The 24,653-nt window shown below is 54.9% G+C and overlaps 7 protein-coding genes across 7 annotated transcripts; 3 read left to right on the top strand and 4 right to left on the bottom strand.

The window, feature by feature from the left end:
* Nucleotides 1-1,223: 1,223 nt before the first annotated feature.
* Nucleotides 1,224-3,849, top strand: BDZ83DRAFT_769897 (fungal-specific transcription factor domain-containing protein; the record flags this gene model as incomplete). Its single annotated transcript, XM_060515332.1, has 4 exons — nucleotides 1,224-1,533; nucleotides 1,645-1,757; nucleotides 1,828-2,459; nucleotides 2,514-3,849. The coding sequence occupies 4 exons, from the start codon at nucleotides 1,224-1,226 to the stop codon at nucleotides 3,847-3,849; spliced, it is 2,391 nt and encodes a 796-aa protein (XP_060367787.1).
* An 828-nt stretch (nucleotides 3,850-4,677) lies between these two features.
* On the bottom strand, nucleotides 4,678-6,898 carry BDZ83DRAFT_694214 (oxidoreductase molybdopterin binding domain-containing protein; the record flags this gene model as incomplete). The annotated part of the gene is made up of 4 exons (XM_060511345.1): nucleotides 4,678-5,265; nucleotides 5,399-6,384; nucleotides 6,467-6,655; nucleotides 6,737-6,898. 4 exons carry the CDS (start codon nucleotides 6,896-6,898, stop codon nucleotides 5,052-5,054), a joined length of 1,551 nt encoding a protein of 516 aa, XP_060367786.1. The 3' UTR covers nucleotides 4,678-5,051.
* Nucleotides 6,899-7,879: 981 nt separating this feature from the next.
* On the bottom strand, nucleotides 7,880-11,518 carry BDZ83DRAFT_749782 (sodium/calcium exchanger protein; the record flags this gene model as incomplete). The annotated part of the gene is made up of 3 exons (XM_060513818.1): nucleotides 7,880-8,305; nucleotides 8,356-11,186; nucleotides 11,311-11,518. 3 exons carry the CDS (start codon nucleotides 11,516-11,518, stop codon nucleotides 7,880-7,882), a joined length of 3,465 nt encoding a protein of 1,154 aa, XP_060367785.1.
* Nucleotides 11,519-14,431: 2,913 nt separating this feature from the next.
* On the top strand, nucleotides 14,432-15,716 carry BDZ83DRAFT_749781 (26S proteasome subunit P45 family protein; the record flags this gene model as incomplete). The annotated part of the gene is made up of 2 exons (XM_060513817.1): nucleotides 14,432-14,666; nucleotides 14,782-15,716. The coding sequence occupies 2 exons, from the start codon at nucleotides 14,432-14,434 to the stop codon at nucleotides 15,714-15,716; spliced, it is 1,170 nt and encodes a 389-aa protein (XP_060367784.1).
* Nucleotides 15,717-16,839: 1,123 nt separating this feature from the next.
* Nucleotides 16,840-19,795, bottom strand: BDZ83DRAFT_749780 (protein-tyrosine phosphatase; the record flags this gene model as incomplete). The annotated part of the gene is made up of 2 exons (XM_060513816.1): nucleotides 16,840-17,895; nucleotides 17,951-19,795. The coding sequence occupies 2 exons, from the start codon at nucleotides 19,793-19,795 to the stop codon at nucleotides 16,840-16,842; spliced, it is 2,901 nt and encodes a 966-aa protein (XP_060367783.1).
* A 261-nt stretch (nucleotides 19,796-20,056) lies between these two features.
* BDZ83DRAFT_187388 (uncharacterized protein) lies at nucleotides 20,057-21,534 on the bottom strand. The gene has a single exon (XM_060501567.1). It carries the CDS (start codon nucleotides 21,116-21,118, stop codon nucleotides 20,318-20,320), a length of 801 nt encoding a protein of 266 aa, XP_060367782.1. The 5' UTR covers nucleotides 21,119-21,534; the 3' UTR covers nucleotides 20,057-20,317.
* A 1,872-nt stretch (nucleotides 21,535-23,406) lies between these two features.
* BDZ83DRAFT_187362 (uncharacterized protein) lies at nucleotides 23,407-23,901 on the top strand. Its single transcript, XM_060501566.1, has one exon. It carries the CDS (start codon nucleotides 23,507-23,509, stop codon nucleotides 23,813-23,815), a length of 309 nt encoding a protein of 102 aa, XP_060367781.1. The 5' UTR covers nucleotides 23,407-23,506; the 3' UTR covers nucleotides 23,816-23,901.
* Nucleotides 23,902-24,653: the final 752 nt, after the last annotated feature.

Below are 24,653 nucleotides of genomic sequence, written 5' to 3'. Positions count from 1 at the left end.
CCGACTCCAGAATCTGGGTTCCTGGGTTTGTGCTTTCATGCAACATTTCGGCTCCGACCGGGATATAGCCGGCTTCCCCGCGTCTTGGTCGCGAAAAAACAGCGGGTCCGCTCCCCTCCGACCCCCCGCCGACCGCGGCGCTGGAGGTTTCGCCGAAATTCTGCCACTCCGACCCCCTCCCCTTCTGGGAAATGGGCGGGCGCGAAGGACTCAGGTAGTAGACTCAGCCAGAGAGTCAGCACCAACAGGCCAATCTTAGCTCCCCTCACACGCAAACTTGGAACAACCACTCTCATTCACTCACTCACTCATTCCTTTATCCACTCGCATACCTTGCCCACTCTCACTCCCGAGGAATTTGCAAGGGCATTGAGAGAGACCCAAGACAGGACCAGACCTTCCTTTCTGAACACGGACATCCTTCGGTACAGCGGGGTCACTTAGGAAACACTTTCCGCGGAGAGTCTAAACGAACGTCCCTACACACAAAGAAGACCAAGTCAGAAAGACATAGAAACAGACACACGCAGAGAGAGTCCTCCACCACCGGCCCGGGTCCTCACCTGGCCCTGTTGATCGGCACTGTCCGCTGCTGCCGCCCTCTCTCACTATCTACTACGGTCTCCTTATCGGCTATTGCGACTCCAAGAACAAGTTGTAAATGGATCCCGAGGACGGCTTGCGCCTGCAACGACACAAGCAGCGTCGCGTAGCGGATAAGGAACGGAAGAGGGCAGTTCGAGCGTACGATGAAGCCCATTTCTTTTGTTTTGTTTTTCCCTCCCACGCTCCTGTCCAGTCTCCTTTTCATTACTAGTTGCTCGGTCCAATTGATGTGAGAGAACCTACCTCATGCTGACGCGACCAAGCTGTGACGGATGTCGGCGACTCAAGGAAAAATGCGACGGAGGAGTCCCTTGCCGCCGGTGCACCCGTCTGCGCCGGCAGTGCGAGTTCCTCACGCCCACGACGAGAGATGAGCCCGGATCGGAAAATTCAACAAGGTGAGATCCATAGACCTCTCATCTCATTTCAATGTCCTTCTTCAAATGTAGCACTCTTATAAGATCCTTCACTGCGGATATATCTCTTACTTTTCTTTCCCATTGCTTTTTTGCGCCAATATAAAACATCTGGGCTGACAAAAGGGCCATATTGGCGGGTTCGATAATAATAGACCCCGCCACTCGCAACATCATGAAGACGCCCAGCTGAGCCAGAGAATGTCCTACATGGAGCGGCTCCTGGCGCACTACACCGGCAAGAGCACCCTCGACGCCGAGACTCTAAAGACCTTGGCCGAGTCCGTGGAGAAGATGAAGTCGCCTGGTGGACGACCGCGCACCGGCCCGGAGGGCGCGGTGACCGGGGCCGGCGCTGGTGCTGGTGCTGGTGCTGGCGCTGGTGCTGGTGGTGAAGCGGATGTCACCATGGAGCCGGACGTCGGCGCCGAGGTAGAGGTGCAATCGCAGAGCTCCGACTCTTTCAAGGTTGACGAGATAACGGTTCAGCCTCTGGAGAATAACATCACACGTAAGGCGGGCCCCCTGTCTCTTCCTTCTTCCCCTTCCCCCCCTCTCTACGCCTCCCCCTTCCCTGGGACCGCTTCCCCGGACCCTCGAGAGGCTCGGCTTTAGCATCCAGAAGGACCTCTCCCCGAAGACCGCCATGTTGACCTCCGAGCAGATTACTCCGGCGAGTTCTCACACTGGAACTTCTCCATGCGGATAAAGCAATGGATTGAACAATGTGTAAACGTAAGCATGCCCCCTCCTTTCACCTCAACCAAGCCAGCATCGCTGAACAAACACCCCCCGGGTATCATAGGACGCCCCGGATGGTCCAAAGACACAATTCAAAGAATATTACCGCCCCGAAGAGCTCCAGTCCCCCTCCAACACAGTAGCCTCCCTCTCCTCCCTCCCGCCCCGCTATGTAGCAGACTTCCTCGTCCAGGCCTTCTTCAACCATGCCGAGACGAGCTACTTTTACGTCGAGCGCCACTGGCTCATGGACAGGCTCGACCTCGTCTACGAGAACTCGGCCTCCCTGACGCGCCGCGACGTCGGCACCGTCTGCATGATCCTCATCATCTTCGCCATCGGCACGCAGTACGCCTATCTCGACTCCCGGAACGAGAGGGGCGGCCCTCCCAGCGCAGCCGCCGACTCGAGCCCCTTTTCCGAGGACACCATTGGCATCATGTTTTACCAGCAGGCGTGCCGGCTTGTCCCCGACGTGATTACTATTTCGTCGCTGGAGAGCGTTCAGGCCTGTCTGCTCATCGGTCTGTATACGTTACCACTCGACGCCTCGGGGCTGTCGTACGTGTACTTGAACCTGGCGGTCAAGCTCGCGATACAGAATGGCATGCATCGGAAGCACCCCGGGGCTGCCATCGATCCTGTCATCCGTGAGACGAGGAACCGTGTCTGGTGGACGGCCTACACAACGGAAAAGTGAGCGAATTCGTCAGGGTCTCTTACTGCTCACATGCTGACTTCATCTCCCAGGCGTATTGGCATATTCCACGGCCGACCAGTATCCATTGCAGCAAGTGATGTCGACGCCGAGCTCCCAGTCGACAGACCAGAGATTTGGCCCGGCTCAGCACCGCCAAACACGGCACACATGCTAGCAACCCTCCAGCTCAACAACGCCCTCAGCAGAATAGCTCACCAAATGTACGTCATCCCCTACACCGAACCCCCCCTATCTCCTTACACTGACATCCAACCCATAAGATCCCTCTTCAAAACTTTCGAAAAGAACGAAATCCCAGAAGGCATGGCCAAGCTCGTCGAGATGAAGGCTCAACTCCACAACTGGTGGAACAGCCTCCCGGAACCAACCTTCATCAAGGACCCGACCACGGGCCCCGCCGTCTTCCGCCCGACAATGCACCTGAGGCTAGAATACTGTCTCGTCCGCATGTTCGCCGGCCGCCCCTTCATCTTCCCCCGCGAATCGGCCCACCGCGGCAGCACAGCAAGCTCCTCCGGATCCCCCGCAGACTCCGTCGCCGTTACAGTAGTCGCAGGAGGCCCTTCCTCCGGTGGTGCCGGCGCCGGCCGCGCCACAACAAGCAGCTCAAGCAGCAAAACAACACACCCGCGCGCCGTCCTCGTAGCAGACTGCGTCGACGCCGCCCTCCTCGTCGTGGAAACCTGCCGCCTCCTCCGCAACACAGTCGGCCTCGCCCGCGCCTCGTACACGGAATTCTCCTCGTGCCGCGCCGCGCTGCTCGTCATCATCACGCAGTGCCTCCAAAAGAAGACGGACCGCCTCCGCGACGCCCTGCGGGAGGGCATGGCCATGCTGAGGGAGATGTCGGCCGGCGGGGAATCCGCGAAATCGGAAATGTCCCTCATCGAGGCCTTTGAGCGCGCGATTTCGAGGCTAGATATGGCAGACGAGAGTAACGGTGGCGGGGCTGGCGGTAGCGGTGGCGCGTCCGGGGTGAAGGAGTCTGATTACGCGAGGTTCAAAAAGTGGGAGATGTTGTGGAAGACGGATACGCCTGCGCAGGGGCAGGGGCAGGGTGGTGATGCGAGGAGCGAGAGGGACGGTCTTGATGGCGCGGGGCTGCCGATTCCGCCGCATCCTGCGGGCATATGGCGGGGTGGAGGACACGGGCACTCTGGGGGCGGAGGAGGACATGTTCCTCCCGGCGCGGGCAGGCAGGGTACGGCGTCGTTGCCGCCGGCGATGCCGTTCTTCGGACTCGATGGGAGTCTGTCGCCTATGCCGCCTGCGCTCGACGAGTTTTCGGCCATGTTCGGGAACGGATACGTGCCGGGCTTCGAAGGTATGGGCGGAAGTGTAAACGGGAACTGGATGGGTCTTTGAGTTCAGGTTTGGAGGAGAATTCGAAAAAGAAAGAAGGAACCAGTCGATTGAGACATTGCCTGATTCACGGCCGGCGATATCTGGAGTTTGCGTGTCTTTGTTTATCCCAAGCATCTCACCAACTTGGATGTGAAGATGCCTTGACGTTGGCCGTGGCTTCCACACGTGACCCCCTACCTTCCCAACTGAATATACGAGAAGGGTATATATCCCCCTCAAGTCCAATCCTGTCACCAGCCAGCAGGCGCCCCCTTGGGGGTCAGGTCAAGACTGGCTGGGTGGTGGAGTGGTTGAAGTCCACGAACAGCCTAATCGGTGAAGGCGAAGAGGTCCCGTGTTCGAGTCCCAGCATGTGCGCCAGAGATGTAGCCCCTATTCGCCACCGGGGGGGTGAACTCTTTTGCCTTTTGGTATCACCAATTAGTGAGGATGTGTTTATTTCAGGGAAAGACGAAGAAAAAGTCGACTGCGTTTTGAATCAAAGACATGGTATATAACTGCGTGTCTGCAGTTGATGAACATTGCTTGATATAAAGCATCAGGCCAGGAAGAAGTGGGAAATTGATCTTTAGTAGCTTGATATGAGATTCCTTGCGTCTTTCTCTTATGAAAATAAGAAGGAGAGAAGCGTCACCATTCAACAAGAGGCGGTGTATAAGCAATGAAAGTGGTCTGACTACCACACTGACCCCTCAGATGTGGCCTCATGGGCAACCTTCTGTGCAGGAGTCTGCCCGATGCCAAGTTCAGCATCCGAGAAAGTCACTCTGCAGGTTTTTATACAAAGCTATCCATTTTTTTACATGAGCAGGCTTCTCCCCGTTTTGATCCGTGTTTCATGTTCCGTTCTTACTGCTTTTCTTGGCTTTGCGGTTCTGCCTGAATAGGTCTCAACGCTCTTGTCGCTTGCAATTTCAAACTTGATATCGTAGTAGAATCGTCGAGCGGCGGCAGCAATTGTTCGCATACTAATGCAAAAACATCTTCAGGCTGGCCTTGAGTTTATTGTAAACACAAGACAACCTCAAACGAGGAGAGTCAGTACTCTACAATACGAGCGTCTGGACCGAGAACTACAATAACAAAACCAAAGGGTCATCATCGCCACAAAAAGAAAACACAATAAACTGTTTGATTGCCTCGCTCAATATTACTTCTCTCCAGCCAGCCGTCTGACACTCTCGACTTACCCAAAACCCCCCTCACTCCGTGGGATCCCGCCCACCCTGCGCCGCCATGTTTCTCTCATACTCCTCATCCGACTCAAAGTCGATCTCGGCAGGCAGCGTAATGGGCACAATGGGAATCCCATTTTCCTCCAGCTTCTTCAGCCTCGCCGCCGTCGCGGGTCTTGACTTGTTGATGCTGTACACCTTGATGCGGTGCGCCGACGACGTGACGTGCAAGTCCCAGTTCCTGTGTAGTCTCCTCATCAGTCTCTAGATCATCATCTTGTACCCTCCCTCTGCCACAAAGCTGAATGACATGAAAGTCGTCTCCGAAGAAGTGTGAAGATGAAGGACAGAAAAAGTGGGAGTGAAAGACATACCAAGCAGACCTCACAAAAGTAGGCTGCGTATTACACGCATTATCCCACGTCCTCACACAAAACTCCAACCACCCCTCGGCGTCAACAGGCAACTCAATCTCCCACAACCGCCACGCATGGAAATACTTGCCGCTCATCTTCTCCCACGGGACCTCATACCATACCCCGCCCCCATCACCACTCACCTCGACCCTCACAGGCCAATGCCCGCCCCCCGAATACGCCCACCCCCTCAACCTCACCCTCCCCTCGTGAACAACCTGCTCCATGTCCCGCGGCGTCATAATCGCAGAACTCACAGGCATCTCCTGGATCGAGAACCCGTTACTATACTTTACATTCTGCTTCCCCACCTGCGGCGTGTAGTAGATATACTCCCTCCTCTGCACGGGCGCACTACTCTCGCTCGCGATCGCCTTGATTTGCGTCAACCACTTTGTGCTCCGCGCCCCGATATACCCAAACACCACCGTCCGCAACGGGAATCCGTGGATCTTGGGCAGCGACTGCCCGTTCATCTCCCACGCCAGTAGCACCTCGTTCGCCTTCACCTTCCGCCACGGCACGCTCACGACGTAGTTATACACCTTCCCCTTTTTGAAGTACGTATCCGCGCCGTAGAACTCTAGATGCGCCGCGCCGTCTTTCAGCCCGCCGCAGTACTTTATGACTTTTTTGAGGGACACGCCCGTCCATCGTGCGGTGCCGATGGCGCCTTCGCCCCAGGGGGCGTTGATGAGCTCGTCGCCGTCACCTGGGTACTGCGCGATCTGCTCGATGCGCCGCGTACCGGAGCACTGGATCGAGACGACGTTGGTTTGGTGTTTGAATTTGGTCTTGAGGTCGTGCAAGGTAAGGGTTTGCGGATTGTTGACGAGCCCGGAGATGTCGAGGGTGTATCTATCTTCGTCGATTTCTGGGATGCCGCCGTGGTTGCGGACAAAGTGGTCCTTATTGGAAGTGATTTCCGTTTCTACCAGGCGTTTCTGCAGGTTTCTCGCATGTCAATTTGTGGTATGTGTGCGTCGAGCGGAGGGAATCTTGGCGCGAGATCTCAATATGACTTACACGAGGGGGTTCGCCGTTGTACGGAAACTGAAGCACGTGAATCATATCCTCCGCCTTTTCCTTCTTGACGATATCCCAGCTGATCTCGGGGATATGACCCAGCCCACACGCATAGTGATACTGCTTCCATCGCTCCCCCGTAAGAATCGGATTCGTATCGGGCAGCGGTCCCAGTTGATACTGAGGCGGCTAGTTCGTGGTAACAGAAAGGTCAGTCAGCTGAAGATCCCCCAACATATCGACGCTCGAGGCTTTGACATATTCACTCACCTCCGGAAAGTCATATTGCCTCATGAGTTCCTCAACCTGCTTCTTCTTCTCGGGGTACTTCTCCCATTCAATGTAGCCCTTCCAGCCATCTCTCTCTTCCTTGAAGTGAGGCGTCTTGCCCTTCGCCTTGAAGGGGATCGCGTGAGGTTCAGCAGGAGCCATGGTGGATATGACAAACAGGAAGACGAATTCAGAAAGCCGACCTCTACTACACAAGTCTCTCAATCGAGACCACAAAAGATGGGAAGACGTTGTTAATAAGATACATAGCCACTCATACAGCGTCCAATGATACGCCAGAAGTCAATCTCGCACACCGGCAGAATCGCACCAAAAACCATGACATCCTTCTCCCAGCAAGCCCGAAATTGTTCTTCATATACACCCCCAGCCAATAGACAGCCTCTCATTTAGAATCCGATGCCGTCATGAAGACATCAAACAACCGTCTTCTCTCGTCCGGAAGCTTTGCCGCGGCCCAGCGCTAACAAACCCGCATTGCAGGTATGTCAGCGTCGCAGGAGCCATGTTACCTGTAACCTGGCTCCCCTCCACTTTCGCGAGATAGCAATGACTTCAGATCGGGAATCTCGGTTGCAGTCGTTGGCAGTAGAGTCTAACCAAAAAGAAAGCCAAGATTTGTAACCGTCGCCGTTGGTTGTGGTACGGAGTACTCCACTTAGTCATGACGTTGATCGTCCGGCTTCCCCCCTGTCGTATGTCAAAACAAGCATTTGCCGTTTGGAACGCTATCGCTAGACTCGGTCAAAAGTCGGCGACATCTGGCACTGGACTCAAAACGATGAGAAAGCCGACCAGGCAGGCATTGACAAGGACTCATAGAAACCGAGAATCATGACTTCGGGGTTTGAACATTAGGGATGTATATTCCGAGCGATCCGCGATGAAACGATAGGGTAATCTAGGTAATGTGTTCCTCTCCGTAACGCCGTCAGCGTCCCATCATAGCCGCCTGCGAAAACAAAAATAATGCAATGTCCTGTCGGACGAAAAACTGACAGAAGCCCCAAGTTGAAACTGGAATTTCATGAACCTCTGACCTTCTACCGCCCTTTATTGATGTTTCCCCCCCTCTTCGGGTACCGCCTCTCCTCTATTCCCATCCTTTCTGTCAAGGCTCCATCACTGCAGAACAGCGCCGCTCACTCTCCGGCCAACAGTCTTGATGGTCGAGTACTGTCCGTTGGCGCCCATGACATCAAAACGACTCAAGCTCATGGCGTCTTCGGTGTACCCTGAAAAGTAGTAGCCTACAATGACTACAAGGTAGCTGAGCAGCAGAATGCTGCCCTTGAAGTAGTTGCTCTTTCCTTCACCGTACATGTAGCTAAGCAGGAACACGCAAATGATGACAGTGACCATGTCCCACTGGGGGAACAGGAGTGAGAAGGTGTGCGCAGTGACGTCTTCGAAACGATCCGAGGTGACGTAAACTGCAGAGAACAGGACAAGAGCCGGAACTTGAAGCAAACAGACTTGAAGCGCATAGGCAGAACCAATCTCCATGGAGAGCGCAATGTTGCCGTTCATAGCGAATGAAATGGCGTTCTACCAATCGTTAGTCAATACCATAATACAGGTGTGCAGGCCAAACTTACCAAAAACTCGGTCGTGTTGGGGACCAGCGCGAAAAGAGTAATACCCAAGAACTTCTCATCAATGGCAAAGCCCTCGAGAACGACGTCTACAGTGTCGACAAGAATCTCGGCAATGATGGCATAGAGTACAGTAGCACCCATGAGGATGAAAGCACTCTTGCCTCGGCTCCAGTTGGGAGCGTCATGTCCACCGTGGGGTACTTGGGCCGTGCTAGCTGCTGCGAGATCTTCGTTGTCGGCAACGGTGGCGGTACGGAGGGCCGGTGGACGCGAGGTAGCCGTAGTCGAACCTGGGGGAAGAGCCGAGGTCCTGCGAGGCATCCGCTCCCGTGCAGCAATCGTGGCCGCAGTGGCCGCCATCTCTGCCACCTCTCGGACCAATGCGTTGTTCTCCGCCTCTGAGAATCCAGGGATGTGAACAGTGGAGCGGACTGTGTCGCTGCCGCTGGACTTCGGGGGCACGACGTGCGGGATACTTACGCTGCCATTGCCTGCACTCAAGCCCAATCCAGTGACGGACCCCTGGCGGGAGCTGTCGTCTTTCTTGTTTGCAAGGCCAACCTGCTTGAGGGACTGGCCGAGGATGCGTTTGTAGAGGTGAGAGTCACGGACGTCGACTGAAGTGCCGGTGGTTTCAGCAAATGAGTGAGGACCCGACTGTCTAGCGTGAGCATGTGCGTGAGCGTGGGCGTGTGCCTCTTCGTGCTTCTTCTCGTCGATCTCGGAGTTCCAAATGACTGCAGCGTGTGTTCGCAGCGTGAACCACAGTCCCACAATGTAGGAGAGGAACAATAACGTGGCGCAGAAGTAACAGAACGGACGGACAGCCTCGAGATAGAAGCGATCATTCAGCGCCGGAGTCTGGGAGAAGAAGCATCGCTTGCAGTCGCGTCCGTCCCCGACAGGAGACAGGCCTCCCCCAATGCCGCCGTGGTTGACACAGTCCAAACAATTGAGCTCGTGAGTGCCGTAGATTTGGTAGAAGAGCGTGGGTCCAAACGCGCCTAGGACGGCGAAAAGCAACATTGTCGAAGTGACACCGGCAGACCTGGCATTGAAACGCTGCGTCTTGCGCTTGATGGCACCAAAACACATGGAAAGACCCGGCAGGAAAAGAATACCCGCAAAGATACTTCCCACGATACTGCCTTCCACAAGTTGCCCTTTGCCTTGGCTCAGGGCAACGCAGTAGAGGAATACCTCGACTATGGTGGAAAAGAAAGCGTTGATGGCAGCACCGACACCCATCGAAGATTGTGCCGAGATGGAGGCGACGGCTTGGCCGATGAAGTAGGCAAGCGGTACGATGGAGAATAAGCCGGCAATGAAGAGGAAAGCGGGTGACGTGATGAAGAGCTTCAAATCGAGGACTTGGTCGAGAACAAGATAGTCAAAGATGACGAAGAAGACAACTCCCATGAGGTTGATCAAGAATACGTTTGTGCCGTCAATGGTGTATTTCCAGTACTTGATACCGACAGCACGGTAAGTGCAGAGCAAGATTGACGAGTGCGGCGTATCAGCTGTCCGGGCGAGAACGATGTCGGACTCGAACGAGAGTGCCAGGGGGTGGCGGCGCAATTGGTCGAAGAGCAGCATGGTGACCTTGCCCATGGGAATCGAGAAGACGAGGAACCAGCAGATCAAGGATACCAAAATCAGCGAGGGGGAGAGCAAGAGGTAAAAGAACAAGAAGAAGATCACGCGGCCTATGTTCCACTGGCCTCTTCCGAACAAACGGCGCTTGGTCTGGGGTGGTGTCTGGCTTCGCTCTCCGCGTCGAGAACGGCCCAGGAGGCTGTCGGTCTCGCTCGGCTCAGAGTCGATGCTCCTGCGCGAGCGTCCAACAATGGATCGGCTGCGTTCAGAGCCCTCCGGACCGAAAAAGAGGCGGCCGTATTCCAAGTCACCACTCTGCCACTGCTCGTACTCGGAAATGCTTCGTCCCTCGCCTTGGTCCTCGTCCAGGTAGGCGTCATCCTGCTCCAGGCGCACATATTTGCCGAATGGATAGAAGAGGTAGCCAGCCAAGCCCCAAAGGACTCTGCCGTATTCCCTGCCGCTAGGGGTTGCGGCGAATAAGAAGCAGACCAGGGCACCGAGAGCTGAGAAAGCTGCCATCCACCAGCCGAACAACAAGGTCCAGAGAAGGTTGAAGAATACAAGCCAAGTGTGAACTCTTCCGCCAGGTGACGAGTGGATATCGCCCTCGGCATTCTTCTGCACTGAACGATCTTTCTTGTACAAAGCAGGCTTCCACAACCTGATACCGAACGGATGGGTCTGGTTGATGGCCTGCTGACGATCCTTGAGCGTAAAGCTCTCGGCGTCGCTCACATCGCCATCTGACTCTGCATCAATGTCATCTTCGTTGGGGTGTATCGAAGGAACGCGCTCGGTTTCTTCGGGAGCATCCTCGTCAGCTCTGGGTGTCCGTGGACCGTCCTCGACTTCATCATTATCGTCATCGTCCTCGATTCCAGTATCGCTGCGTGAAGATTGGAGGCGCGATAGCGTGGTCGCCAGTTGAGGCCGGCGGCGGGTGCCAAAAGCGGTGCTGCCCTGACGGCTTTGATGGCGGCCAGCGGCATCCGCCTCGACTTCATTGATGTCGTCGTCAACGGAGAAGACTTCACCGCGATGTGGTGCTGATGGGTTGGTCGACAAACGACGGGGCATGGGAGGCTTTCGCGGCTTCGCAGCTTTGGGGCGTTCGGGGCCCATCATGGGCGATCTAGCACCAGCAGTTGTTGTCGAACGAGAATGCGATCGATCGTGGGCGGACGGGTCGGCGAGGTATTGAGAGCCGGAGCCTTGGGTATGTATAGAACCTGCAAGCGCACGGGGGTATGATATCAGCCAGGGGGTTTTCGCGTTGGGCGACTGGGTAACTCGGACGACCAAGACTCGTTTGGTTTCTGGGCATGCAACAACACAGCAGTGGGTCGTACGTACCGTAGCCACCACCTTCTGGGCGCCTCCGTACCGTGTCGGTAGACTGGAAGGACTGAAAACTTTCGGACAGACCTTCGTCGCGGGAGGCGACATAAGAGTCGAACCTTGAGGGTTGATGACGAGTATCAGTGGGCGATGCGGTGGTCGAGCTATCGTGGGACTGATGAGATGGATGGGACGGTGTGCCCGGCCCTGTTGAGGGATCCATGGTGGGCGACAACGAATAGGGCGACGAAAGAGCGCGCAGCTGTTTGGAGACGATGGAGCAAGATGGGTGGAGGAGATTGGCAAGGTGCCGGAGATGTGGGTTATCAGTGCAGACGCAGGCGCGGGACGAGACGGCAACCCGGGGGTGGGAGAAGAGAGCGTCGGGTGGATTGCTTGGTTGGAGCTTGGAATTCTCTCGATGTTTTGCTGTCTTGGAACTGCGAGCTGGTGATTAAGCGATATGAGGAGAAGAAACTTGGAAAGGGAAGAAAAAAAGGTGTATTGTTGTGAGTGTCTGTGCCAGGGAAGGTGGTGTACGAGGTGCGGTTGGGTTTAGGTAGTAGGTCCAGGTCCAGGTTCAGGTTCAGGTTCGGGCTCAGTGAGAGCAATGTGAGGATTACTCGGAGAGCCCGATTATGGGTCGAGGAGTCGGTGACGGTGACGGTGTCGAGGCTCCCCCAGGCTGGATACCTGACGGGTCTCAGTCTGGTAGCCCAAGGTTTATTGCTTATAAACAATGGAGAGGGAGGAAACCGGAGAAAGGGTCGAACAAGCGAACCAGGGAAATGTGGTGAGGTAGACCACAGACCGTAGTAGGTAGGTAAGGTAGGTGACCGTGGTGGTGTGGTGTAAACAAGCCAAGTATCCGTAGAAGGGGACCAAAACACACAAACACACGATGGAAAGAAAAAGGACGACCGGGGGGAACAAGAATGAAAATGATGATGGGATGATTAGGCTATATCGGGTTCGAGAAGAAAAGCGCAGTCTTATTCCATTCCCGTGCGGCGGAAACTGTTTCCTGGGCAAAATGTACGGACGGACACACAGACAACGGGATCCTTCTATCTGTCGTGCGTACGCAGTAGACGGTAGGTAGAAGGATGTCGAGTAACAAGTACGAAGCACAAAGTATCGATGGATGACCCGAATCACCGATGCTGCAATTTGTGGTGGTGGCCGCTGGTTGGGGAGGTGGTGGTGGAGCAGTTCGTACCATAGGAGCTACTTGCCGGCTAACGGTGGGTGCTAGGGAAGCTAAGGTACCTATTGTGTTCCACCAGGATCTACTCAAGTGCCTACTTTACTTACTCTCTGCCCACCTTAGGTAGTCTCTGCACAACAGTGTGTGTGTAGAGGAGATGAGCGGAATGCTTGGGTCTCTCCTCCCCCAGATTCACACATATTTTATGAAGCAACACATCTTAAGGTGAGGAACTTGCTGCTGCTGCTGCTGCTGCTCAGAGGCACGAGGCACTGGGCACTGGGCAGTGGAGGTGGGATGGAATGTCTGAGTCAGGCGCTGCCCACTGTTGATCAAGCCGCAACCCCAAGTCTCCAATTGGCGGTCATGTGTACGATCTGGACGGCCTCATATGGCGACTCTCTGCTCGCAGAAGAGCATGGAAGATGCTTTTATTGGCCCCGCGAGAGGAGCGAGGACCACCGCGAGGCTGTTTCTCCTCCGCAATGTGCTTGTCATCGGGGCCGGGAAGACTGGGGAAGATGGACAGGAGATCCCTCGTTTGTCAGTGTTGCCAACAGGCATAGCTGGTTTTGTATGTAGTAAGTAGCCTTTGGTTGGTGTTTAGACTTGCGACTTGCGCAGACACACGCAGACACACGCAGACACACGCACACGCACACGCACACGCAACCCTTGGCCTTCTTTTCTTACTTATGGCAGACGGTTGATAGGTAGGGCCAAGGCAAAAAAGTACATGCACATTGTGCAGCGGCACGCAATTTGGGGGAGGATTACCTTAGGTTCCCGAGTGGAGATCACTGGTACATACTTTGCAAAGGGGGCACTTGGGGTTCCGGAGGGGGGGATAAACACTCGAATTCAGCGTGGACTTTGGAGCCGGCGAGAAAGCGGACGGTGGAACGGGAGCATGGATCATGGACCTGTCCCGAAGCAGACTAGCGCCCGCGTGCTTCAGAGTCGCCGCTGGCGCAGGGTGCAACCTCCCATCAGCCGCGACTGGCGAACCTCGAATCCTCGAGTCCCAGTCCCTTCCCTCCCCATCCCCGTGCCATGCCCCTTCCAAGGCTTCCATCGGGGTCCGTCGTTTCCCATCTCATCCTCGCCTCCGATTCTCACTCAACCTCACCTCAGCATTCCCATAGGTTCCGGGCTTCCACGGTTATCACCGCCTCTTGGCCTCTTGGAATATGCATCCCACGCCGTATACCATCTATCCTGTCATGGTGATTCGACATCGTCCAGCAGTTGCTCAACATGTGCTCTGATCCCGTGCTGTGCTCCACTTGCCCAACTGGGATAGAGCAAACGTCACCATACTCCGTACTTGCAGGCGCATTTAGCGTTCCATTGCACCTTCTCTTGCAGCAACAACCTTGAGCAAAATTGCACACGGACCATGTCTCTTCTCACGTTCTTGATCCATGATTACCTAAGACTCGGGAGACGGCAAATCTGCTCTTCCGGCAGATGACTTACCTAAGATTTGGCCGCTCTCAGGCTGCTCTCAGATTCCGTCCGAGCTCAAGCTTGAAATGGGAAAAGTGGATCGCAGCTTTTCCGGAAAGATGTCCATCACGTGATGCCCGGTACTGTCGAACGCGTCGACAGTCGTTTGCCTGCTGCGGCTTGCGGCTGACTGACCGACCGACGGAGCCAGCCAGCCAGCCCAGCCAGACGTCCAGCCCTGTCACTCCCAATCCATCTGTGAGCTTCCACATCGACAAGCTCCCATCATCACGACACAACCCACCATCACCACCGACCCTGGCAACCTCAATCATTCAACCCATCACGACCCCGCCTCCGACGACAATTGACTTCCCTTCACTGGTCCCCGATTACATACATACCGACGATAGTTAATCACAAAAGCAACATCACCGCCACCACCCGCCTTCCTCCTCAACCCTCGGGGCATCCATCACGATGGCGCTCGACAGCTACTATCAAAACAAGATCGAGGCGATGAAGCTCGAGATCCTCAAGGGTCAAGCAGTTCTCCGCCGCCTTGAAGCCCAAAGAAACGACTACAACTCCCGTGTGAGGCTACTGAGGGAAGAGCTGGGTCTGTTGCAGCAACCTGGTTCCTACGTTGGTGAGGTTGTCAAGGTCATGAGCACGAAGAAGGTCCTGGTCAAGGTGCATCCCGAAGGCAAATACGGTATGTCACAAACCCGCCAGTCATACATCCCATGCAGCTTCTTGTTTGCATTCCTCCCACCTCGACTTCGTCAGCCTCAATCATGTCGACATCAGAACAAACTAACCCCGCGTAGTCGTCGACATCTCCGACAATGTCGACATCACAAAGCTCACCGTTGGCAAGCGGGTAACCCTGCTTTCTGACAGCTACAAGCTCGAGAAGATGCTCCCCTCATCCGTCGACCCCCTCGTCTCCCTCATGATGGTCGAGAAGGTTCCCGACAGCACGTACGATATGATTGGTGGTCTGGATCAGCAGATCAAGGAAATCAAGGAGGTCATCGAGCTCGGCCTCAAGCACCCCGAGCTGTTCGAGTCGCTCGGTATCGCACAACCAAAGGGTGTTCTTCTCTACGGCCCTCCCGGTACGGGAAAGACGCTGCTCGCCCGTGCCGTCGCACATCACACCGACTGCAAGTTCATCAGGGTGTCCGGATCCGAATTGGTGCAAAAGTATATTGGTGAGGGTAGTCGCATGGTTCGTGAGCTCTTCGTCATGGCCCGCGAGCACGCCCCCTCCATCATCTTCATGGACGAGATCGACTCCATCGGTTCCTCCCGTGTCGAGGGCTCATCCGGCGGCGACTCCGAAGTCCAGCGCACCATGCTGGAGCTCCTCAACCAGCTTGACGGTTTCGAGCCCACCAAGAACATCAAGGTCATCATGGCCACCAACCGTCTCGATATCCTCGACCCCGCCCTGCTGCGTCCCGGACGTATCGACCGAAAGATTGAGTTCCCCCCGCCGAGCGTCGAGGCCCGTGCCGACATTCTCCGCATCCACAGCCGCAAGATGAACTTGACAAGAGGCATCAACCTCACAAAGATTGCCGAGAAGATGAACGGCTGCTCCGGAGCCGAGCTCAAGGGTGTCTGCACAGAGGCCGGCATGTACGCCCTTCGTGAGCGCAGAGTTCACGTCACCCAAGAGGACTTTGAGCTCGCCACTGCCAAGATCCTCAACAAGCACGACGACAAGGAGGTGTCACTCGGCAAGCTCTGGAAGTAAGTGCATGCGCCCAGCTTGTGGGGTATGCAACGAGAGGGAGGGAGAGAGAAAAAGAGCAGCAAACGATCGACGACGACATGTTTACTCGGCTGGCGGAAGTCGGCAGGCAGGCAGGGAGGGCGGAAGACTTCAGGAGAGGCGGCGGTGGAAACAGCGTCTGCGCCCATTTGCGCGCGCATGTGGCGCTTGTACGGCTAATTATGTACGACTACATAGAATCATGGAATCAGCCACCATGACATTACACCGTTCATCACATTTCTTTCTGCCCTCTCCCATATTGGCGGTACTGGTAGGCGTTGATGCCATGTTCTCCGACAAAGTGACTTCACCTCGCCTTGACCAACGCACGCCTGCATATTGATACCTCGCAAATCCGAGAAGAGGAAGGGAGGGGCCCTTGGTGTACCCCACCGAAATGATGTAAATCATGGCTGTTTTTGAACGGTTTACCCCTCGTCCTACCTTCCTAGGGTAGTTCATCATCATCATTGAGGGAAATGCATGTGCTAGATGGATGGCAGATGGCTGAGGAAGTGGACTACTGTCCTGAAATAAGTGACACCGAGAAGATATCTGAGTTGACTTGGGGGTTAACGAAGTTTGGCAGATGGGTAAATCAGTCAACTCGTTGGTGTCTCCCCACGTCATTGATTTACACACGGCATCCACTTCCACTTCACTCGAGAATAATTGAGCCCAGATTGAGGTCAAAGGGGGAGGGAGTATGCCAGATGGCAGCTCCTCTACTCTCTCTTTCTTTCTCCCGTTCGTTCAAACGCCTCTCTAATGTACAATTCCAAGGGACTGACCGCAGTCGAGATCCCAAACATGCTGGGGCCGTCAGACAGAATAGTCGAGTACCAAACGCCATGCATCGTAATATATGCTCTGAAATGCCCAAACGCCTTTAGCCTCATGCCTGACCTGGCCCTGGCCCGGTGTGTGTGTCTCTTTCCGTAGTGCCTTATTTGCCATCGAAGAAAAATGCACAATGCTTTCTTCCCCATCACTCGCTGATGCTAGCATCTTCTGCTGTCCAACAGGGGTATCGAATTACGATTCTCCACGAGTTCCGTTTCCGGTTTTCCGTCCATCTCCCTATGTAAGCCGCGCCGCGTAATTAGTTGTCCCCTCTAAGCTGCAAGCTTCCACTTCGTGCTCTTCCTCCCTTGGGAGAACCTGAGCTCCTCTCGTGCCATCGCCATACGTATTCAACAATCGTCTCGTAACACAAGACGTATTGACGTAGGCTTTGCACCATGCTGAGTCGTTGGCTGCGGAAGTCCTCAACCGTCTTCTGGATGAGATCCATAGTGTCGCTGTCGTCCGCCAACCACGCCGTGTCTAAAGGGGTTTTGTCTGGAGAGCCCCGTCGCACGTCGGCGCTAGTGCGACGGCTGCTCGGAGTGAAATCAAAGGTCTTCTCCCGGGGCGAAGCCTCCTCTGATCCGCTCATCTTTATATCACCGTCCGAATCCCGCTTCCTCACGGGCTTCGTGGTCGTCTTGTTCAGTCGTTGCCGCTTCAGCATATCGATAACGCTGTCTACAGTGCAGAAGGTACCGGTTCGACCACATCCCGCAGAACAATGCACCAGCATTGGCCTGGCCCTCTGGTCCATCTCCGGCTCGTCATACCAAGCAATAGGGCCTGATTCCGGAGACGCACGAGCACTGCTCACGGAGGACGTATCGACCGGCAAAGCTGAACGTTGCATCACGTTGGCTAGGTCCACGAGGGCCAGCAGATGTGACGGCTGCGCAGGCGCTCCAAAGTCGGGCCAGGAAGGATAGTGCAAGTGAGTAATCTCACGAATGGGCGCAAAGGGGTGTGAGCCGTGAGACAACGCAAACTTCCGAATGATAACATGCGGCGTCTCGCCTTGTGGCGGAGATGGCGAGACAGTTGCGTTTGATGCCTCCAGTGTAGTCGTCGTTTGCGCGCGCCGGCGTCCAGCTTCCGCTGCAGCTGCTGCAGAAGGAGCACTTGATCCCTGGTTGGTACGGTGCTTGTCAATGTCCAACGAGACTTTCTTCTCCGATAGCGGCTTGAGCTTGATCGAGCCAAAATCTCTGCCTTGCCAGTACGGGTGGCATTTGAGCTGGCCTCCTTCCGACTCCGCGGTCAACATGACGACGACACGGATATCTTGTTCCCAAACAACAGACCAGAAATCCTGCCTTGAATTAGTGTCCGATATACCTATCGCGGAAATCTTGCCGATAGCTTACCTCAAATGTGGCGGGGAGCGGACCCTGGGTAGCGATGTACCTCTTATTGCTCCGAGACGCCTTGACGTGACTGGCATTGACGTAGTCGCAAGCCCCCTCGGAACGGCCTTGCAGTTTGACCCGAGCGTGCTCGAACGGCAAAATGTCTTTGTAGCGATTTTTGCCGCCCTTCTCGATACCACAAAGCTGCGGAACAGTCTTGTCCTTCTCACTCCCACTAAACATGGAGTAGGCCGCCTTCATCCGTGACTGCTCAGCCTTTTCAATGTTGAGGAACTTGTCTGATACCTGCTTGCCATGATCGCTCGGCTTAGAGGCATCACGGAGCCATCTAGGTAGCGTAGGTGACTCCAGCCCCGACGGTCGAGCAATGTCCAGCTGACCAACTCCATCGGCGAGATCCATGTTCTGACGAATATTTGAGAAGAACGGATTGGCGTTGTTCTGTGTCATTGGTAGCATGACACCTCCAATGACAGGGGCGATGCCGGGCCGATTACCGTCACCCGATGCTGCCGGACCGGAGCCGCTCGCTGGAGGACCGAATCCCTCATCCACAAGGTCGGGATAGGCGTCAGCGAAAGCGTTGAAGCCACCCCGCAGGATGTACATGTTGCCGGAGTACCTCTCGTTCGTAAACTTCTTCACCATGTTCATACACGTAACGGCGTCACGCTTCTCAGCAGAATAAGCATCATAGACAACGAGGTGCTTCGTCGACTTCCACTGTGAAAAGCGCCCCTGCATATCCGGGCTTTGAAAGGTCTGCTGAAGTTTCGTCAAGTTGAAGGTAGCTCGCTTCAACAGCGTCGTCGGAATGCAGAGATTGAGCGCGCCTTCGATCCGAGCTTGGGCATATTGCTGTGACACTCTCAGGTCCAGAAGCAACAGATCACTTTCTGAACCATCAGCCTCGATCAGGTCCTTCAATTGCGACGGCGCTATCAACGAGGGCCCGCTCTCCATAGTCGGCGGTAGGGTCTCGGCGCGTGGATGGTTTGCTCGAGCAGCACTGGGCGCTGGCGCATCGGGTTTGTTCTGTGAAATGGATAACCTGGGGTGACGGTCCTCTACTTTCGACAGTGTTGTTCTACGTTCAAAAGGCGACTCAGATTGCATCGGCGATTCGAATCTTGGCATGTTCAAATTTAAGATCTGTGGGGGTTGTATCGACGCCTCGGAGTTTCGCTTGGAATCCAACGAGGCGTATGCGGAGTCGTTCAAGCTTTGCTGGTCAACTTCCTTGCTCTGCTTTCGCTCCGTGGGAATTCGAGGTATCGAAAAGTCCGAGGCGTGGTCGCTGGCATGCGTATTCCACCGTGGCGGTCGAGGGCGAAGAGTGGTCGGGTTCGGGGGAGCTTGCGGAAAGTGCGAGGAAGAGAGGCTGAAGCTCACGCCGCGATTGAGGTCGGCTTGCCGTTTGAAGGCCTCATAGTCGGGATTAGCATCGATGGGAACTTGCTTGGGCAGCGCGGCGCCGAACGAGCGGACGGACGAAGTCGGTGAGCTCCAGTTGTCTCGTGGCATGGAGGCAGATTCTCTTGGATCGACAGACTGCTCGACGACGAGTCCAAAGTAGTTTGGACTCGCGGCTCTCGCCTCTGCCTGTCTTGCCGGGGTGAGGTTCCCTGGAGGCATGGACTGGCCCACGGAGTAAGGCATTCTTGGAGATGCCACGGGAGTAGAAGGGTTAGGAGTCTTTGCGGGCGGAACGGCGAGTTTGGACTGTGAGTGGGAGTGGCTATGGGAAGATCGCGGTGCAGGCGAGGGCCTGGGAGCTGAGTGAGGAGTCTTCATGGTGTAGTGGACGGATGTTGCGCCGTCGTTGCTCCTTTTGTCGAGCATGGTTAGTGTGAAGGTGTAGGTGTAGGTAGTTGTAGAGAGGATGGGATGTCCAGTGTGTGTGAGCCACGGATGTTTCTGGAGGATATTGTTCCGGACGGCTGGCCAAGTGTTGCGAGGCCTTGGTCAACAATTAAAGCGCCATTCCGGTATGGCGGCGTTTTTTGGGCGGGACGGTTAAGGAGGCAAGGTCGGATAGGGTTCAGATAGATCGGAGGGAATGGGAAGGGAGGGAGGGTGTGCGGAAGAGGCTCTTTGAAAGGGAAAGGGACAGGCAGTGGGGGGTCTTTTAGAGAGAAAAGAAGGTTGCGGGGGGGGTTCTGACGTGACGGCACAAGTGGCGATCTGAACCCGGTATGGACCTGGGGGGTGTGGTTGCTTGGCTATTTGCTTGGTTGAGTTGTGACTTTCTGGAGCGGTGATGGATGCCCTGGGCGAAGGATGAGAGAGCAGAGACAGAGAGAGAAAGAGAGAGAGAAGGGGGGGAAACACCTGATGGTTATTACTCTGACTCTGACTTTGAAGCTACTCTCGATTGTCAAGAAGACAGGACGGTGTGGTCGAGAATGGGCTGGGCTGAGCTGACGGGAGCCGGACAAGGTGGTGGCGTTCGGCGTCCCGAGGACCAGTAGAGAGAGATTGAGATAGCGAGGACTGTGACAGTGTGACTGCTATGTGTGCTCTAGTAAGGTACCGTACGGACCAGGGAAAACACTCTGAATCGTTGGGTATGCGTAGTATGGGATACAATAGAGCGAAGACGCCTCGGGTTGAGCGCAGCGCAATGGAGCTCAGGCAGCGGGACGACACGACACGACGGCGGAAGACGAAGTGGGTGACCAAGCAAGGTCCAAGGAAACAGGCACTGAGGCGAGCAACTGGGCAAATGGGCCAGCAGGGGGAGGTAGCTAAATCAAAGGCGCACTGAACACGAAAAGGAAAAAAGGAGGACCTGACTTTGCTAGGTCTGGGGGTGTGTGGAAGACAAGGCGAGCATCGGGAACAACAATTCCCAGTAGGAAAAGGGAAGGGGGGGGGGAAGACGGGAAAGAGAGAGAGAGAGGGGGGGGAGAGAGAGAGAGAGAGTAAAAAAAAAGGGTCCAGCCAGGTCTTGCTTGGGAGAGGAGGGAATGGAATGGGAACGCGCACGAGAAAGTAGAAAGAAGAAGGGGGGCCACCCCTGGGCTTGCGGGCAGGGAAGGGATACCGACTTGGGTGTGGGAGCAAGAAACAGGTGTGGTGTGTATGTGTCTCGCGGCAGCTATTCTCTTTCTCTTCCTCTCTTTTCTGGTGCGCTTTTCCCAGGTATACTTTTTTTGGTTTCATTTCGGACTCTGAAGCTGTTAGGCTGAGCTTGACTTTGCTTGTGAGAGTTTGGGTTTCTGTCAGGGGCACCAAATCTACATTCAAGTCGTCTTCTTCATGATGGGATGGTGGTCTATCTGGGCAACGGCTCGCAAAAACCAATATGGCTAGAGCTATGCAAGGCAAGGCAAGGCAAGCACGGCAAGGCAAGGCAGCGTGTTCTCAGCCCTCTCTGCAATTTGAAGTGTTCAAAGCACATGTGCGGAACCGCATTCTCTAGCGGCGATACGGAGTACGGAGTACGGAGTACAGGATATGGCATTGCCAGCAGGCACAATAGTACCCGCTGTCCCTGGGCCAAAACGGACCTGACGGTGTACCTAAGGTAAGGTAAGCACGAGACGGGGATCCGTAGAGGCGCTTCTTGAGTCCCAATGACCAAACAATTCACAAGACACGGGTGCTGAGAGATGGACAGAGGCAGTGGGAGTGCGAACCAGGAGGAAAGGGCAGCACGAGGGCATGGCGCGCAGTGGGGGAGAGAAAGGACACAAAAGAGGGTGTCATGTCTGATGAGGTCGTGTGTCGTCCAGAACGGGAGGGATCGGCGCGGTGAGGTTAGCTCGGCGGAGTCCCTGACATCAGCCCTGTGTGAGACACAACCCATCACGTGAGGATGCTGGTTCACATACAGCACATACGAACACTGTGTTGGGATGCGCTGCTCAGGCAAGGATGGTGAGAGAGAGGTATTCGCACGGTAGGAGACTCAGCTCCCATTCCCACAGGGCTGATGCCTCGTCCACCGCGTCATAGAATGGGGGCGCTCCTTTGACGGGGTCCTGTCGTCGTCTCTCATTGGGCAGGCTCTCGGCTGTGCGTCCCTCAAGAGATGAGCTTTGGCACAGAGGCAGAGAGCGCAACCTTCCCACGGATAGCATTCGTTCTTTCTTGCTTTCTTTCTATCCGTACACTAGGTACCTGAGGCTACCTAGGCAAAGTACCGAACACGTACCGTTTTTTCCCACCTGCCTTGGAACCACTGCTCTGGATCCCACAACCACGCAAGGAGACAAGGAAGCAGGGCCTTGAAGAGAACGGTTTGATGCCGCAAGATCCCAAGGCCAGAAAAAGCAACGAAGAACAAGTCAACAGTACCATGTCCGAAACACACGACACAACAAGCGCAAGCGCCGGCTAATAAATCCAGACGTCAGTCGACTTGCAAAAACCAGGCTCAGCTGTGCTCCTCGTATCTTCTGCGAGCTGACCAAAAGCCAGTGGAGGAAATATTGACAGGGCAAGCCCCCATTACCTTAGCCGCGCAGTAGCAGGGCGGAGACCGCGACACCCACCTCACAAACAGCACACACCGTCCAAGACACAACGGCGTAAAACTGGATATACTGGTATCCCGAGGGCATGCTCGTCCTTGGTCATCCTAGGACGCAAGCAGGCGCTTTACTGTGTATGATAGCGCTGTTGCGGCCATCGCAAGACCATCACAACAGGACGTCGCAGTTGAGATGCATCACAGCCAATTACCATGGGAGAATTCGTTCTTAGGTATTCAGAGATGAAAGGTACCGATACCTTCCCTGTACCTTACGCCTTCCAAAGTTGCCCAGACTCGAGATCTCACTCTTTATTTGGGAAGTGGGGTCCGCATGGTGCAGACGTCATAGGGCCCATGTAGATGAGCAATCTAGCATCATCATCCCAAGTCTCGAAGAGTCTGGACCCCTTTTCGACACCGCCAGCCAGCCAATCGCGCCTCTCTGCGCTCAACTGGTGTGGGAGCATCGGATACGTACCTTCTCTCCAACCAAAACCACAGTAAGGTACGGAGTACCTGCACTGAGAGAACCGTTTTTTGCAGCCATCAGTGTTCCAGTCCTTCTGCGTAAGACGGGGCCATCTTCTACCTTGCGGAGTACGAATTACGAAGCTATCAAAAACTGCCTCGTTGCCTATTTTCAGCAGATGGCTCCTGGTTCAATCAGATGAATAGAATCATCAGGCCATTTCGTCCAGGAGGCGGGAGTTTGGCATGACTCCTCGCCAAATTGGCTTTTCTGCGAACCGCCCCCTTGCTAACGGACCTTTCTTGGGGAATGACGTAGGCGAGCATTACGAACGGCCAGGTACCCGTCGTCCATTTCAGCTGCCACTTCGGCATGGGGCCCCTCTCTTTCCATTCGACGAACATTCGCAATACCACCCGTGAAGCCTTGAGCCTTGAGCCTTGAGCCTTGAGGTTCAGGTAGCTACAGCTGCGTGACACAGCAAAGTTTATCAGCTTTGCAACTTTGTCTGCCCAATTCACTCAAACTCTGTTCATCGTCCCGAGGGCCTAGAACTATTCCATCAACTCTGTTCGACTCGTGTACCTGGTGCAGTACCTTAGTGATGATGAGCCGCCGACTATCCAACGGTTGGACCTCAAACCTGCCGATTCCCAGTCAGTTTCTCAGCGATGCCGTCAACAATTGTTTCTGGATTTCGACGAGAATTTCAGAATGGAAGCATGGCAGGGCATCAAGCCGGAAAGTCGCCGAAGACAACAGCGCAAGCTTTTGCACGTTGACATGGTCAATAGAGCAACGCCCCTTTGTCTGTACGGAGTGCAGTATTTCGTACCTGATATTTGAAAGTCCTCAGGCTTCAACGGTCAACAACAAGAGTGATACTCAATTCCATACAACCAGGCACACTTGAAACGGGGGACGCGGCCATTTGCACCGGTAACGCTGAAATGTCGATAAACATGTCCCTTCAGGTGAAGCGCCAATCCCATTCCAACTTTGCAGGATTGGCAGGCCGTCGGATGGCATGCTGGATGGTATACGTATACCTACTAAGGTATCCATACCTTAGCTGAGGTGGTTTACTAAGACACTGTTGTTACTTTTGAGAGGAATCCGGCAGGTTCTACGAGTACCTTCCTCTTGCCCAAGGGTGAGTGCCTAGATACACGCGCGGAAGGCATGGATGCGTGTGTCAATTTTTCGTACCTTCCATGTTGACAACAAATGCGGTCCCAGGGAAAGAACAAGTTCGGGTCGGAGATATCCCTGGCTGCCATGGCAGATTGCCTCAGCACGTGAGGTGAGGTCTCGTGGGGGTATGTGTAAGGTAAGGTAGGTAGGTACGTCTACTTGCAAGTTCCCAAACGTTGCCAAATCAAAAGTTGGAGAAGGGCGACAGCTGGAACGGAAAACCTCCACCGTGGCACCGTTTCCCCATCTTGTGCTTCAGCTCCGACTCAGCCCTCACTTTGTTTTATGAGGGTTTTCCCATTTTCTTTGCCATTTCCAAGTTTATGGCAAATTGCCTCCACTCCCATGAGTCCCATACGCCCCCGCGGCCACCTGCTGTGTACCTACCTACCTTCCTAGGTATCGTTGCTGTCCCCCCCACTATCCCATGTTCCCTTCTCGAATCCCGTGCCTGTCTTTCTCCAAGTTTTCCATTCTTGACCCTCCCCTTTCTTGCCCTCATGTCTCTTGTTTTACTGTATTCGTCTAGATGCCTGAGACTTGACTATCTACCTTCC

The sequence above is a fragment of the Colletotrichum acutatum genome (genome assembly GCF_030867785.1).
Source record: "Colletotrichum acutatum strain CBS 112980 chromosome Unknown BDZ83scaffold_22, whole genome shotgun sequence".
Lineage (NCBI taxonomy): Eukaryota > Fungi > Ascomycota > Sordariomycetes > Glomerellales > Glomerellaceae > Colletotrichum > Colletotrichum acutatum.
The sequence above is the reverse complement of the archived record's forward strand: the minus strand, read 5'-3'. Positions and strand labels throughout refer to the sequence as shown.